The following is a 16,929-nucleotide window of genomic DNA, read 5'->3' on the forward strand; positions in this document are numbered from 1 at the left end:
GAATCAAAGCCTTGGCATTTTTAGTCCTTTTCGGGAATGCTTTCCTCTACTACATAGATCCTCTTTCTGGTCTGTACATATTCTGAGTACCAGAACCATATATTTCGTATAAGCTAAATACAGTTCCAAATATCAGTATATATCTGTTACTTCATATGGGAAAAAATGTCTGCTTTTGTTTACATTTGGCAAAAAAAGAGTTAATGCCTGATGATGAATCCTTTGTGCTAGGAAGCTCCTGGATTGTGCCATTATCACTGCCAGCCCAGGTGGAAAACTTCAGGTACTGTTTCTGTTTATAAGAAGAATCATTAAAAAGATCATTCTCTTCTTATGTGGCAGGTACATTTATATCTCTTTTACTGAAAGGTCTGGAAAGACATCCATGTTCTCACAGAAAACAGGCAGCTGCCTGTTTGTTTTCCAGGAAGAAATTTGAGAAGACAGATGAGAAGAATTACTAAATAACATGAAGTGCCAGTCTGAAACTGGCCAGGGACTCCTTCCTAACAGTAAAAGTCTCCTGATCCCTCCTCGCAGAGCACATGGAACAGTCGGTCACTGGTTTGCAGGTAAGACTCGGGTATTTCCTTCTTAGAAAAATGTTTGTGATTTAAAACTTCAGCATTAAATTATATACGTGCATTTCCCATAGAAAAGTCAAAGTGAAATTGTGGGGAAGCTGGCAGAAGACTCTGAAATTTAATTGACAGAACTTTTCAGTTTGTAAAGGAAATTGCCTAAAGCAGCCATTTATTTGCTTATTTAATTATCAATCTCCTTATATTTCATTAAATGAAAAGTTTCCCTGCAGCTATTGCTGCTCTTGTAATTTATTCAGAAACAGGGAAAGGAAAAAGAATGACAAGTCATGAAAAGGAAAAAAAGGTTGCTTGGTTGAAGCACACAGCAGAACAGAATAAAAACATGAAGGTATTAAGACTAGCAACGTGACTATTGGCAAACAGTGGCAAACAAAAAAACAGACTTTAAATATACATTGAAAACACACAAATCTGTACACAACAGGACCGGATATCCAAGACTACTTTTGCAAATACATAATTAAATATTATGCACAGTGAGTACTCTCACTTACTGTGTTCGGTGACTGCATCAGTGGAAGTACCAGGTACTTGAGAATTGGTTTCTTTATTCAAAACACGATGCCAGAGAAAGACTCATTGAATGGTCTGAAAGATGCTTAGATGCTCAGGAATGTTCACATCCAGTCTCACACTTTATCTTAGTGTCTGTACAAAGCCCTACTGAAATAAAGAAATCGTATGATACTTCAGATCCATCTAACTAAAGTGGGTCACAGGGCTAGTCCTTTATTATTATTATTATTTTTCCTGAAAGGGAAGAAGTAAGCATATTTGTTATCTACACATACAGTTTGCAAGACATCAAGCATACAAAACAAGAGTAACTGAAACAGCGTAATCTTTATGTTACATATACCATAAAAGCTACCTATTACATCTAATTTTTTTGCTCATGCAAATAATTCTGTTTATTTAAATGGACTAAAGACATATTGAGCTTTAACCAATATAAATACTTGTTTTGTATCCGGTTAATGTCTTCGTTAAATGCTTCCCCAAGTTATTCAGAATCTTCTAGATTTTTCTTCTTGGAGATATGGGAAGAGTAGGAGTGAGGAAAGCAATCAGGAATCAAAATCTTTGCATGCAAGTCTTACAGAACAAAATAGATTCAAAGTTCTTACTAAATGCTGGAGGGAATGTCAAAATACAGGCATACCTTTCAAAATTCTGAGTGTCCCCCATATCAAGTGATGCCTTGGAATATTTGGAAAGTGGAAACAAAACTTTTAGAAAAATACACTGTCAACAGTGCTTGTGGCAATGGTAGATAAATACCAAAAATCATCTCTGTGCAGTCCATTGAATGCAAATTAACAGGTGCATTGAAACATATTCAAGGTTTTCAGTAGTGATTTTCACAGAGATTAAAATAAAAATAAAGCACATCAAACTACCAAAACTAAATAAAACAACACAGGTACCAAGACTTGGTTTTCAGGACAGAGGTTTAAAGAATTACCCACTTATGTTCTTTGTTACAATTTAGTTTATGTATTCCTCACAATAGACATGTCTACATAAAACAGACATTTATTTGGAATCCTAATTATAGACAGTAGCTCCACTGAATAAATAAATGTCTTGGTCTTGCTATTTGATCAACAGGAGTTAACCTGCTCTGAGCTTTATTACCTTCTAAGACACCCTGTAATGAACAAAATTGTATACATGTTGGCTCATTTCCAAACTGGGGGCGTTGTTTTTCAAAACAAACACCAACTATAATGACTGAAGTATTAAAATCAGTATGAGGCTCCCTCCCTCCATGTAACTGATCTATGCTTCATGTAGAACTGGGGAAATTCCTTGATTCTAATCTTGAAGGAAAAAAATGCAGTCTAAAATATTTTTATATATCCAACACACAATTTTTATTACAGACAACTGTGTTTCTACCTAATTCTCTCAACCTCACTATATAGTCCATTGAGTTTAAATCAACTCATGTAATATTTTAAAGCCTTTCTGTATGAAAGGCATACAGAATGGGAATCTTGCATACAGAAGTGGGAATCGGGGATCAGACTGGGTCCTTTTAAGAAACAAAACACTTGGGAGTTTCATGTTTCAGACCAGGTGCTTGAAAAATTGCCTCCCTATATGCCAACTATATTTTTTTTCTTTCACTCTCACAGGCCTTTTCCAAGCTTAAAAATAAGCAGAAAAACACGTACAGACTGCTCAATATTCTTAAACTTATCAGTTGCAGGACTTTGATTACCTGTTTGGTCCGGAGATGAATGTAGGTTACAGCCTTCTCCAGTCATATTCATCTGTTCTTAGATCTTTGCAAATAAAATTGTACTATTCTTGCAACCAAAACAGAGTTGGGAAGGGGAACAAATTTCCACCTCAGTCTGGCAGACAGAATTAGTTTAGTTTGTTAGTAAAGAAGGAAACTATATTTTCAGCCACCAGATAATTCAAGAAGTGTTAAGAAACTAACTTGATCTGTTTCTTCTCTGTTGAGTGTAATAGTTTGCCTGAACAAAGTGGCAGACCTACCTGCTCTCAGGTGACTACTGCATACTTTCAGAGCTGAGGTGAAACAGTATGCTGAGCTTACCATTATTCACCACAAGTTAAGGCTGTCTGCCTAGTTTGGTCTTAGGAGGACAAGAAACAGAAACTGAGGACCAAAGAAACAAGTTTTCTGCATGACTAAAAACAACCTGTGCCTTTTCTCTCTCAAAAACTGTCTGCAAATAATGAAGTTAGAGAACAATAGTAACTATTAGAATTTTATGTAGCTCGTAAAATAGCTGCTTCCTTCCAGCAACTGCCCAAACAGCAACATGGGAATTGTGTGGAAAAAACATCCTCTGGCTCATATGCCTGGCAGAATTGGCCGTATCCTCACCACTCAAGAGATTGTCTCTTCAAATGCTGGTCCACACTTTAGTGCACCCATGGAGGAGAAAGCGTGCTGACGGAGCCCATTGCACTGACAAAATGGTTCTGCTGGTGGCAATAGCAGAAGTGCTGTTGGTTCTGGGTTTGGCTGTGGAGTCAGACTCTCTCTGCTCACCCACAACCTTTTACAAGAACTGCTGGATCCGACGCTTCCCAGGTCTTCTGATTGACCTGCAGGAATCACAGAAAAGGGGAGCCCGGGTGCTGAAGATTTATGCAGAAGTCTCACCCCAGCAGTGCAGCAGAACCTGCTGCCTTCTGAGGAATGGTGAGTGTTTGTTATCAAGATCGTGGCATACATGAAAGTTTTCATCACAACATATGAGGAAAAACATTTTAGGTAATTTTTATATAAATATATTCCTTTAGTTGAAGAAGAAATAGTGAAAAGAAAAAAAAAAAGGGATATATGTTTTTTTTTTTTGAAGCAGGAAAGCAGAGGCACATTGTAACTGTTCCCCCATATTTAGTCCCATAGAAAGGAATCTGACAATCTGAATTTTTTAGAAGACTACAATAAAAACATGAAAATCTTAGGGTCTGCTTTGAAATTTTAGATATCTGTTACAAAGCTTGTGGGCAATGCCAACGCTAAAACAATAACTTCAATATCCATCACCATCTACACCTGTAGAGAAAAATCAGTGACGCTGATTCCAATAGGACTTTTCTTCATGGAGTGTGGCACTAGACTAGGGCATGGTGAGGGGGAGACTGGAGGGAACACACAATTTATCCTTCTCTGAAATACAAGAATATTCATTTTCTTGGAGAGAGCACTCTCTTGTTCTGCGTTTACACTGTTTCTGGTGCAACTCAGGTATAATGTTAAGATGAACAATAAAGTTACAGCAATAAATAATAGCAGTTACTCAGCTGGTAACCCCTTTTCCCTAGCCTTGTAAACTCAGACTCAGAATAAAAATAAGAAAAATCCTTGTTTGTCTTAAGCCCAAAACTCTACTTTTCTCTGTATCACACTGCATTGGTACACTATTGGAGTGTATTTTAGAAGTGTACATGAAGTGTGTGTCTGTGGTGCCTAAATGTGACTGCAAAACTTGCAAGACTTGAAAGGGTTTTGAATACAGAGGATGAAAGTCGGGTACCAGTTACTAAAACCAGCCAACATAAATTTTGATGAAATTTTGACTTATGAACAAAAATATGACCTTGACAACCTGACACTGACATAACTAATGTAACTTCTGTCAGTATTCCTGGGAAGAGTCAACTTCTGTTTAAATATTGTGAGGAAACAACAATTACATATATTTCAGCAATGTTTTTCCTATTTTGACAACATTTTTTTTCTCATAGAACATGGGACTGGATACCTTCCAGAGAGAAGTAATGGTAACTCGGAACCTAGTTTTTGTATTGTTACACAGTCAAGCACAAATTTGTTATAGTCTTAACTAAAATAGAGACATGTCATTTAAAGACCCCCTTTAAATCAGCTTGTGTTTTCCTCATAATCCCAAAGAGACAGATGTAGCTACTACCACAGATGCCATTGCCAATAAATGTCCTAATTAAGATTTCAATAAATGTTGATAATAAGTTTGATAAGAGAATTTTCTTTACTGGATTCTCAGTAATAGCACAGTTTCTGAAAGTTAATCTTACAAGATAAAAAGAAATTTTGAAGTAATTTAAAAACAAGAAATAAAATATGCCATTTATATCTCCTCAAATCAATACAAAGTATCTCGTAGCATGCTTTTAAAATGTTTTTCCTGACCAAAGAACTATCTTTCCTTACAAAGAAATAGGGTCGTGACTTACTTAACTGATTTTATACAGTAGAATCCATCACAGATGCCAAAGAGAATATATCCACAGAAGCCAAGTTCTTCAGATGAGATATTTTTCCTATTATTTAATGATGTTTCCATAAAGTATGCAAAGTAATCATTAAAATTAAAACCAATTATAATTATTTTGTGCTAAACCCCAGATTTTCTAATGACAACAGAACTTTGCACAAACTTGGAAGACTGAAATAGTTTCAAAGATTTCACTCCCTTCAAATACATATATTTTCAGGTGGTTTATATATTCTTAAATAAGAAAACTTGCATAGTATTTATGTATCACACTGAAAAACAAACATGAAATTTACGATTAGCACAAAACATCCATTCTTTGATAAAAGTCAGAACACTCTATACCTGGATCTGAAGGCAAAGGGACATATTGCTACATGTGATACAAGTGAAGAACAGCTTTCTGTTGGAAGAAAAATCACCAATGTGAACAAATACCTGAAAACCGTGATCTTCAAACAATGACTTCAATAATACCATGTCATTAGTGTTTGCTGTGTTTAAGAAACCTTGAACAAAAGATATCACAGAAAAACAAGTACTACATAGAGATTTCACAGAAATATTTGAAGGGCTTTGTCTTTTAAACTGCTAACCTATGATAAAAATTATGCAAATTGTTTACTGATGCCTAGAAATATTTCTATATTCAGAATTATTTTCTTAAAAAAAGTCACTGGATTTTAAATTCCTTTATCTGTAGAAGCCAATATTTTTTTACATATCACCTGTAGAAATGCCTGTAGTCCTCAGGAAATATATCGGAATAATTATGTACTGGCTAAATATGTTTCTATAACACTACAAGATGTTTCTGACCTTTTAAAGAAAACTGTAAGTCAATTGGTATATAATAAAGCCAGAGCTTTCTATAATCCCTGTAAGATTATCATTCTATTTTCCACAAGTTATGTTCTTCTATTGTTTTGATAACCATAACCTTCTTTGCACCAGTCCTACTTTCATAAATACCTACTCTAAGCTCAAGTTCCTATGACACAGAATTGGAAGCTGATGAAGCCAAACTAGAGGTAGATATAGGAAATGAAAATTATTTCAGTGAAAGAAAAACTGCCGATTATTATCTTTGATTTAGTTTTGATGACAACTCATATCTTTACCTTGCTATCATTAGAGTTTAGGATCCCAGTTTTCTTTGTAAACATTACTGTTTTCACTTCAGCTAGGCAGACAACCTTGATCTTTGTTTGCAAGTAGCTAAACAACACAAGACAATATAAATTCTGTAATAGCACTTCTGCCATGGTTTTTTCTTCTGTAGACCTGCTGAATTTCTATTGTTCAGACAGAGTACATTTTCATTGCAAATTTTTGTTTAACTAGTCATACACCTTTTTTGATGCTTGTCTCTTAGGGCAGGTAAGTTCATTATGATGGGAAAAAAAAACCAAAACAAAACAAAAAAAAACAGAACATTTTCAAGGCATATGTTTACTCTGTTAAATCTATGATGCAGTATTAAGGCTACTAGATGAAAACATACAAATAATACAGAAAAGGTAGCAAGCTCAGGTTTAGTGTATTTTCTTCCCTTTCTCATTTGTAAATAGATTAGGGATTTTATTTTAGTTACACATAAAATAGAAAGAGTTGCATGACTTTTTCTGTTGTTCTTTGCAGAAGTATTACAAATTACTTTCATTACTTACAAATGTGAGAAAAATATTTGGAATAAATGCCTAAGTAAATAGAATACATCTATAAGCCCTGCCCTGCCAATACATCTTTAATTGCAGGTAGTCATATTACTTCAGGTATGGAGGTTACATTCAAGGCAAGTAAAATGAAATAAATAAAAACCTCAAAACTTCGTACAAGTAAACCAAAACCTAACACTGATCCTGCTCCAAGCACATTGATATCATAAAATAAAACCTTTTGACTGGAGGTTTTTATGTACTCTAAGACTGAAAAAAGAATCTTTCCTGCTTTTTATAGAGTAAGATTCTAACCATAAGTATTTTAGCATATATTTTCAATCTAAGTTTTATACCACTAGGATTTGCGCATCTATATACTTTTGAAAACTGGGTTTCAGTGACAAGTTGTTCAAGCATTTTTTTCATTATTACTTCAGTCCTGATTTCTGATGTGGGAAGATAAAACTGAACCTCCAAACACAAATGAAGAATTGTCTAAACTACTCTATTCACAGAAATCCAATAGCCCGAGGGCAAATGAGGAAAATGAACGGGAACGGCAGCGGGGCAAGATGTCACATACTTATTGTAGTTCAGGATGGCCTTTAGTAGTCTGGGTGAAATGAACGGTTGCAGTCCAGTTTCAAGTAGACAGGTATATTTACACAAGAGCAAACAACTCCAAGTTGTGTTCCTTGATAACTTTACTTTTAGAAATGGTCTACTCACTGCATCTGAGACGTGAAGGAAAGCAACTCGTAGGAGGACTACAAGCTAAAGCATATAATTTTATTTAATCAGAGACACATTTAGAAGCCAGATGGCTATTCTATTCCTTTTTTTCCTGATGTAAAATAATAATATAAGTAGTTCTACTTTTCTGACTAGATGCTTAGTTTGCATGATAATGAGAGAACCACAGATTTAAAGTACTGTGGAACTGTCCAGTATTAATGAACTTCTGATGTTAAATAACATAACAAAATGCAATGATCATTAGGCTAATAAGATCAATTTCATTCTTTTTTTTATTATAGTTTCCTGCAATCTAGCAGTGTTCTACCATGAAGCCATTCATGAGAATATGAATTGCCTGCACATGTCTTGCCCAGAATTGGAAAGCTGCATACTAAAGGCCAGAATCAATGTCATTTTGTACAACATCACAACAGGTAATTAAGTATTTTATTTATAAAGGCTGAAAACAGCAAATATAGGAAGTGTTAAAATTATACTCGGTCAGTTGCTATGCTAGAAGATCTTCTGAAGTAACATGTAATGCTAAAAAAGCATGACTGTTCTCCTTTTTCATTAATGTACCTACTCCTGAGAATAATTCCCCCCTTTCTTCCATTCAGTATGTGAGAAAGGACCATGAAGATACACTCTGCTCTCGAGATTCTCATGCTCTGAGTACCTGATCAATACTTTGATTGGGGAAAATACCACACCAGATCTGAGATGAGGGTGCCACTGCTCCATGTCCCCAGATCCAACCAGTAGCAAAGCTGAAAATATATTCCCATTAGGCACATGCACAAAGAGCACACATACATACCACACGTATACATATATCCACAGCCAGCCACACAAGTAACACAGACGAATGCACAAAGCACACACATGTATGCAGGTAGCACCAAGAACCTCATCCTGCTTTTTCTGTCTGCACAGGATGGAGATCTGCTAGTGAACATATACATATGTGTATATGTATATGCACACATATGTACAGTGTGAATCCCCCCAGCAGCTGGGCTCAGATGCTCAGTCTGGAGCCCAGTCTCCCCAGCTGCTGTCACCCAGATGTATGAGCTCCCAGTGGCACAGCCCCCCTCCTGTTGCTGGTGCAGACTTACACACACACACACACACACACACACACAGAGTAGCCTAGATCCCCGCCTTTCCTCACCTTTGGTTCCTTCCCTAAGCATCCCATAGTAAGTCCTCTGCAATCCCGAAATGCACTTCCCTTGCATCCCATAAGGTGTCCCATAACCCTAGGCAGTGACACCCCCGGTCCAGAAGGTGTTCATGGGTATTATTTGGGGTCCCTGACCTGCCATTTTCTCCATGTGCTCCTTTTGTGGGTGTGCAGATCAGCTTTTATCACATAAACTAACACTGTTCATGATTTAATAGGGATTGATCCAGATCTTCTTATTTTTGAAAAACTGACGTCCCAAAAGCCATATATTCACTCCTCACTGAGTAAATATGAAAGGCAAAACAGCACAAAGACCACTGAGTGGGAAAGATGCCAGCATCATAATGCCACGTCAAGTTCTCTTCTGCTCCAAGATCCATCTTCTACCCCTAGCCACAGCTTAACAGCGAACACTTACACCTCCAGCACAAGCCTGATGGTCCAAAAAACTGAAGCTACTACTTATTCCAGGGCAAAAACTTTTCCACCAGATGACCATTTTCCTAAGAGGACAAGCACAACGTCAGTAAGCACTAGGTCAATCACCACCTCAGACAAGAAGACTGTACACTCAACTTTGATATCCGAGTCTGCCGAGGGATTGTCCCACATGCCCACTCCTCCTCGTCCGAATGGCAGTAAGCAACACTTGAATGAAACCAAAGGCTACAGTGGTAGGAATTATACTTCAGATAACGAGGCACCTGCTTGGGAAGCTGCAGCCCTGGGTGTCTGGTTGATTCCTGTTGTTCTTTGCTCTTCTCTCATCCTCCTTTGCTGTTGTACTGTTGCTTTCACAGCAGGGTGCTGCAGCAATAGGAGAGGTCAGTATAAGCCCGTAAGGAGAAGAAGAACAATAATGTCGAGACAATTCATAAAATATACTACTGTCAAAGGTAATTTGTAAAATACTGTCACCATCCTTGTTTTGGAACAAATAGCTTTTTAAAAATTAATCATATATACCAGCTTATTTCTTTTACAGAACTAAAGATTTTTTTCTTCACTGATGGTCTCAGAATCTTTCTGTTGTCATTTAATTCTCAACAGATGAAATACAATTCCCCTGTCTCTTTAGGTAAGAAGTACACACACTCCCACTGCATGCTCAGAGGTGTTTGAGCACATTTTGGCTCATAATCTGGCCCAGACTAACGCCTAACAAATAGTATACGCTTTCCCTAATTTAAGAGAGCAGATTCACTGCATCTGTACGTATCCTTTCCCCTGACTTTGAACTAACCTGAGAAAAATAAATATAAGTGTAATCAGTAAAACGGACCGAAGTTTTATAGTATAATAAAATCATTTAACTCTAATCATCCTTTAATTGCCTCAGATCTGTTTCTATAAAAACTGTCAATTTTTCTCCAACGAACTTCTAGATTTACCTTTTTTCCCCACTTATCCCTAATACCAAGGCAAAACAATTTAGCTTACTCTTCTTCAAAGAAAAACAGCAAAAAGAACTTGTCCCCAAAACTACTGAATTCCATTAACTCATACCCAAACGTCTGATCATTCAACCTTTATGCTTTACTTTTACCCCACTTCTCACTTCACTCTTCTGATAGCAATCACTTAAAATGTTTCTCAAGCCCCTACAGAAGCACCTTCTGACTTAACTGCTTTTGTAAAGTTACTTGCTCTGCAATGCACTGACAAATCCATTCTGTTATTGGCTAAGGAAAACACAAATGCAGGTAACGTTTGTTCATGCCTTGCAATTAGCGTCAATCTGTGTCGTCCATCTTGACTTGTTTTTTCTTGCCTACTCATATCTGTCATTTACATCATTAGCTTTGTAGAATAGGGACAGTCACTTAAAGTATGTTGCCCAGGAATACACAAAATGTTTTGAAAGCTCCACAGATTAGCTTTATAATTAACCCCCCTTTTTAAATTTTCTCATCCTCTATACTCCATTCATTAAAGTGCTCCTCCTGAATATAAATCAAGTGACTAGATCAACAAGGTAGCAAGGTATTTCCTTGCCTTACCTTATTCAGGAAGTTTGCTTGGCAAAGCAAACATTTCCAGCAGCAACCAGGATTGTTCTTCCTCTTTTAAGCTTGTTGATACCTCAGATTTTCTCATTTTCTTCATTTGCTGTAAGAAATTTCTATTTCCCAGAGAAGTGTAAATGTTATAAAAGGAAACAATAAAAAATAAAGGTGATGGTCATATCTATGTGGCAAAAGATTATTTTAAAACTAGTAAGATTCATGCAAAGACTACAGTCATGAGGTTGTAAGGCCAAATGAATACCTAATTACAGTTGAGCAGGTTGATTACAGATGAAAAGACCTCTCTAAAATTATATTTTGGTCCACTTTGATCAGCACTGTAGCTTAGAAAACTGAAGTTTAAAAAAATGGTTGTTTATAGTATTTGATTGACCTTGTATGCTAATTTATATCTAATAGAAGACAGGATAAGAACATTTTAAAGGAGTGGGGTTATTTAATCAGTTGAAATAGCACAGAAGAAATTCCTTCCATTTTAGCTAACAAAAAAAATAGAATTAGGTATGATTTAAGGGCTGTTCTGTGCTTATATGTAAAGTGATACAAACTCTAGAGATGTACCCACTGCATGATGTACTTTACATTTGAACAAGCTTTTATCATCAAAGTGTACTTTCCTAATTCATCATGTGTCTGAATCTAGCACACAGTTTAACTATCACTAAAAATTTCAACTAAGAATGATGAGACCCCAAGTGGTCTTCTGAGTTAGAGGAAGCTGACGTGTATTCTTTTCCGGGTTTTTAACACCAAAAGGAAAGGAACTAGGAGAAAGGAAGCAAGATACTCTGTATTGTATCAAAGGATGAATGTGGAGATATTGTAAATAAAGAATGTATGTCTCATATGACGTGCGCATCACCTTGGGGTAATCTTCACGGATCTGACCCCGCAGTGGGAAAGTCTCAGGTCTGACTCATTTCATTAGGAAACAAAGGCATATGTATATCAGAGGAGGAACTCGGTTCCTCAACCTGTAGATTACAGAGATGTGCTTTATATCAGTCACAATATGCCCTTAGTGAAGCCACGCTGGCTGTCGCCAATCACCTCCTTATTTTCCATGTGCCTCAGCATAGTTTCCAGGAGGGTCTGCTCCATGATCTTGCCAGGCACAAAGGTGAGACAGGCTGGCCTGTGGTTCCCTGGGTCTTCCTTTTTAACATTTCTAGAAGTGAGGGTTATGTTTCCCCTTTTCCAGTCAGCAGGAACTTCATCAGACAACCACGACTTCTCAAATATGATGGACAGTAACTTAGCCACTTCATCCACCAGTTCCCTCGGGAACCACAGATACATCTCGTCAGGTCCCATGGACTTGTGCACCTTCAGCTTCCTCAGATGGTCTCAATTCTGATCTACTCCTACAGTGGGCGGCTTTATTCTCCCAGTCCTTGCCTTTGCCTTCTGCGACTTGGGCAGTGTGGCTGGAGCACTTGCCGGTGAAGACTGAGGCAAAAAAGTCATTGAATACCTCAGCCTTCTCCATATCCCTGGTAACCAGGCCTCCCATTTCCTTCCCAGACATGGCACATCCCCTCTAACTTCTTCCTGTACCATTAAGATATTACTGTTCTCGGATAAATATTATGCAATTCAACTGAAAACTGATATTGCAATACCTTCATTAAACAAGATTTGTACTAATTTCATTGACCCTGAGCCCTTAGTATCTGCTCTTACCCTGACTCTTCTTCCTGTTAAGGAAGCTGGGCTGCTATGTAAATGCCCCACAAAACGTGTGTTGACAGTCTGCAGTGCTCCAGACTCAACAGTGCTTGGCCTCTTCCAGCTTAACTCTTCCTTTGCTATAAATGATCCTCCATAGCAGCTTGATTCAAGAACAAAGAAGAAAAGCTAGTCTTAAGGGATGGATACTACTATTATGTATTTTTTTAAAAAAAAGGAAATCAACTACTGAAAAAGTGAAAACTTGCTATTCTTATACCAGGGATGTCATATACCTACAAATGAAAAGACTAGCAAAGAAATCTTCTCACTAGACAGGATACACTCCAACATGCCAGAAACACAAATCTCTGCAAGAAGGCATTAGTTTTACTAGAAAGAAGTCGTAAGTAATATACTACTTGCTTTCAAACAGATGGGTCTTTCACTTCCTTTTACTCTCAGAAAAGTAACTTCTGTCTGATCATTGAACAGTTGTGTGACCTGAAGCAAGCCACAGTCATCCCTGGTGTCCACGGTTTCTTCATCTCCAGATTAGTGACTGTACAGTGCCCTTAATAGCACCTTGATGCTCCTTTGATACTTACCTTCAATATTATTTTCTGTAGAATCATATAATGGAACTAGGACCTCAATACTCACCACAAAAGGAAAATGAAACAGAAGTGAAAACATATCTGTCCCATGCACAAATGCTTCTGGGGCATGATGGAATGACTAAGATCATGTTCTGGAGAATATTCTTGGCTTGTTGGCATATAGAGAAAAAATAGTCAGGAAAAGGATTATATAAAGCACAGTAGTAGGACTATTGTATTAGAGACTAGGAGTGTCACAAGAAAATAATACATAAATTCTTAAAAGTATGAGGGAAAACAAGAAATGGGTAGAAAGGTGATTTGTCCAGGCAGCACATCCCTTTTTAGGCAACTGTCTCTTTAACCCTTACTTGTGCTTGTAGCAACGCTATACATGAAAACAGGGCAAAAACCGTCAACTTCAGTCAGGAGTATAAATTAGTTCCCTGAAGACCATGAGATTATGTGTAGAGGTCTACCAACTCTTCACACACAGGCTGTCACATTTATGTCTTAGGGCTTGGTGAAGTTACAAGCAGTTGTAGCAACTACTTTCCTTGCCAAAGACTGAATTATGTCTCTGTACAGGCTGTCTTGTCTAATATGCGTAAGAGATTACGTTTAGTGTCCGACAGTCCTTCTTTAGAGGGCAAAAGTGAGATAGAGCATAAACAAACAACCACAAGAAACTATGTAGTGACACTTTGAACGTTTCACTTCACGTCCTAGCACAGTTTATTAAAGACATCTTATGCCAGTGATTATGGTAGTTTCTAGATGCAAAAAATTAGCCAGAATACTGACAAAGCAAGTTCTTTTCCAGTTTGACCAAGTGCTAGATCTCAACCTTTCTCTGGAATGTTTATATGGGAGATAAAAGAAAGGTTAGTCTCCTCAACAACACCAGTGAAACTATGCATCGCGACTATTCCAGATGGCCAAGAACTTAATTTGTGTGAGTTTTTTTTCCACTGGAAACAGCTTATTTTTCCTTGCCGTAAGGAACTTACTTTCCCAGTTTGCGGGGGCAAGTGTTTGGATTTGAAATGAGACATCTGCTACTTGGAGGTTAGAACAGTGACCACAAGGAAGCACATATAGTAGTCTTCCTGCTCAAGTTTCAATCTGCGATGGGCAGGGTTGCCTGAGGTCAGGGCTGTCATGAACTAGCTCCATGTTCCTCTTGGCCAGTAAATACCAGTAAGACAATTACCTGTGGAGACAGCCAATGCCTCTAGATATTATGGGTGGTTTTTTGTTCTTCCTTCCTTTTGAATTTATGCACTGGGGGGCCTAGCCTGCTCCTTGATTTAAGTGTTACCTATATACAGGTCTATCTAAAAGTAACATGAGCACTTCCATGTAACAAAATGTACGTACACACGGGTATGTATAGAGGGATACACACTTCAGACATGCATTTACATTTTAATGTATGTGATACATTAATAAGTGACCATTGCTAAGTATATATTTACTACTGTGGTGCAGAGTTGCTTAACCTATAAGTCTATTACTCTTTACCCCTTCACAGTTTCTAAACTTCAGTGCAGGTTTCCAATGAGATGGTCTGCAAGAGTATTATACAGGAAAATAAAGATGTGTAGTTTAGTTCATAAAAACACTTGATATATTATACATCATCGAGGTTGGGAAGACTCACTGGAGTTAAGATCCCAGTGTTCTAAGTGTTCTATGTAATGAGAGACAAATAGTGCCACCCTTAAACACAAACAGTTTGGAGGGAGAAGCAGAAAAACAGAAACATCCAAGATGACAAAGAGCTCAAAACACAATCTAGGCTACCTTTCATTCAGTCCATTGCATTACACAAGTTCTGCACTGTAAGATATAAACCATTAATAAAAATCACAAGTGTCACTCTGAATTTTATATTGCCTTTGATTCCAGTAGCTTGATTGGGCACTTAAACCATTATAAAGGGTTCTGCTCATATGTTTCTTAGCAAGGAGTGTAAGTGAAGAAAACATTGAAAACCAAGGTTGGAGGTCAATCTTGCAGCCATAGGGTCATTAAGACAGATACTACCGGAAAACTGGTGTCTTTGACAATTAATGTCTGATGGTAAGCGTTGGATGCAGTTGGGGAACACGGGGTATAAGTCCCAACATTGTTCTTGGCCAGTAGGTATAATCTACTGGTAGTTGGTAGGTCACATCTGAGGGACCTGTCACTCAGAAGACAGCCACCTTTTATCCTGCCTGTATTTCTTGAAACATTTATAGGATGTATATAAGCTAGGCTTGAACACTTCAGTGGGAACTCTAGAAGCCTGTGCATTTTAGGTTTTCCATTAATTAGTTGTGAAGCTAATGAAATAAAAATGCAATCAAATGAAAAAACAATTTCCCTTGCTGTGCTGTTCTTTCTATCAGCCATTATGGTTAGTAAAGTTAAGTTGTTATTTTAACTACAACTTTCATACAGAATTCTGCTTAGGTCCATTTAAAGTCTACAAAGAAGAAAGGAAAACTGAATTGTTCTCTGTTGCAGAGAGGATTTTATCAGGTGCTCATACGTCCTGAGTACATAAGGACACCTTCTACGGAGAAAAGCAAACTTATGGGGTTTTGGGCTTCTTAAAATATTTAAGAGCATTACTCATGACAGTCTGGTACAAGACACGGCACTGCAAAATGAAAGTTAGTTACATATTCTTGCTAGTACATCAGTCCTTATGCAAACACTGACAAAGCTAATTAAGGAAATAAATTTCTTTTGTGTACATACTAGAAGTAAACTGCCTTTGGAATAAAGCCAGGAACAACTCCACCATCCATACCATTCTCTGAGTCAAACTGCAGTTGCTTCCTCAGTAATTATGGTTTCACGGCTGTTCAAAAAAGATTAGGAAGTATACAGATGTACCATTTCAAATGAGAATTTTAAACATTACCCTCATTATCACTGAAAAAAGGAATTTAAGAACAGCAAAAGCTTTCCCCATATTAAGCTTCTGCTAAAACTTCACATTAATACAAATCTAAAAGAAAGGACCACTAAATAACCAAGTTGGTAAGTGCAAAATGGGGACTACAGGACAAGCATTTTCAATCTTAGCTACAGCTCTGGCAAATATTTGTAGGGAGTAAAAAGCTGCAGTAAACTCAATCTCCTGCCATACAAAAACATCTCTACCTCAGAAGAATCCTTCCAAAACTGACAATGTGTTTAGAAATGTGAATACATACACTCTTTGGCTGTATGTAAACACAAAACAAACGAGAAATCCTAGCAGTAGGTGAATTAAGGCACACAGAACACCGCAGAAATCAATTCCCTTTGGTTTTCAATGTCCTTATTCTCATGGTGTTTCCTCTCAGCGAGCTGCTGGCAGGGCCACACGCTAGGTTCTTTTATAGCTATGCAGAATCCCTAAGTCTGATGAATAAAAACTCCCTCTGCCCCTTCCAGAAAACTGAGACTTTCTCTCTAAGCTGAAATCTTAGTAAGCCAGGAAGCTACAATAAAATCAAAAATAGTTATTTATGTCCTTTCAAGGTGATATTAAGGTTGTTTTGTTTTGGTTTGGTTTGGTTTTTTCCTTGACTGTGAGAAGGCAATAAAAGTTGCCTGTGATTCCAGTGTTTCAAATCAATTATTTTCAAATACAAATTACCAAATACAAGATAAACATCCATATAATTTCCTTCTTCGCAGCAGTAAGCTA

At 37.3% G+C, this 16,929-nt stretch overlaps 1 protein-coding gene across 2 annotated transcripts; it reads left to right on the top strand.

The window, feature by feature from the left end:
- Positions 1-238: 238 nt before the first annotated feature.
- Positions 239-10,142, top strand: MANSC4 (MANSC domain containing 4). Of its 2 annotated transcripts, XM_042795562.1 has the most exons (4): positions 239-572; positions 3,388-3,792; positions 8,052-8,186; positions 9,160-10,142. In XM_042795562.1, the coding sequence occupies exons 1-4, from the start codon at positions 470-472 to the stop codon at positions 9,849-9,851; spliced, it is 1,335 nt and encodes a 444-aa protein (XP_042651496.1). In that variant the 5' UTR covers positions 239-469; the 3' UTR covers positions 9,852-10,142. The 2 variants fall into 2 exon arrangements, 1 of the variants encoding a protein (XP_042651496.1); XR_006165561.1 differs by lacking the exons at positions 8,052-8,186; positions 9,160-10,142 and having other exon boundaries at positions 2,747-3,871.
- Positions 10,143-16,929: the final 6,787 nt, after the last annotated feature.

The sequence above is a fragment of the Tyto alba genome, unplaced genomic scaffold (genome assembly GCF_018691265.1).
Source record: "Tyto alba isolate M040663 unplaced genomic scaffold, T.alba_DEE_v4.0 Super-Scaffold_21, whole genome shotgun sequence".
Taxonomy (NCBI): Eukaryota; Metazoa; Chordata; class Aves; order Strigiformes; family Tytonidae; genus Tyto; species Tyto alba.

Coding starts and splice junctions, on each gene's coding strand:
- MANSC4 (XM_042795562.1), top strand. CDS start 470: ATGAAGTGCCAGTCTGAAACTGGCCAGGGACTCCTTCCTAACAGTAAA. Junction 573..3,387: donor AGTCGGTCACTGGTTTGCAG/GTAAGACTCGGG, acceptor GCTTCCTTCCAG/CAACTGCCCAAACAGCAACA. Junction 8,187..9,159: donor TTTGTACAACATCACAACAG/GTAATTAAGTAT, acceptor ATGATTTAATAG/GGATTGATCCAGATCTTCTT.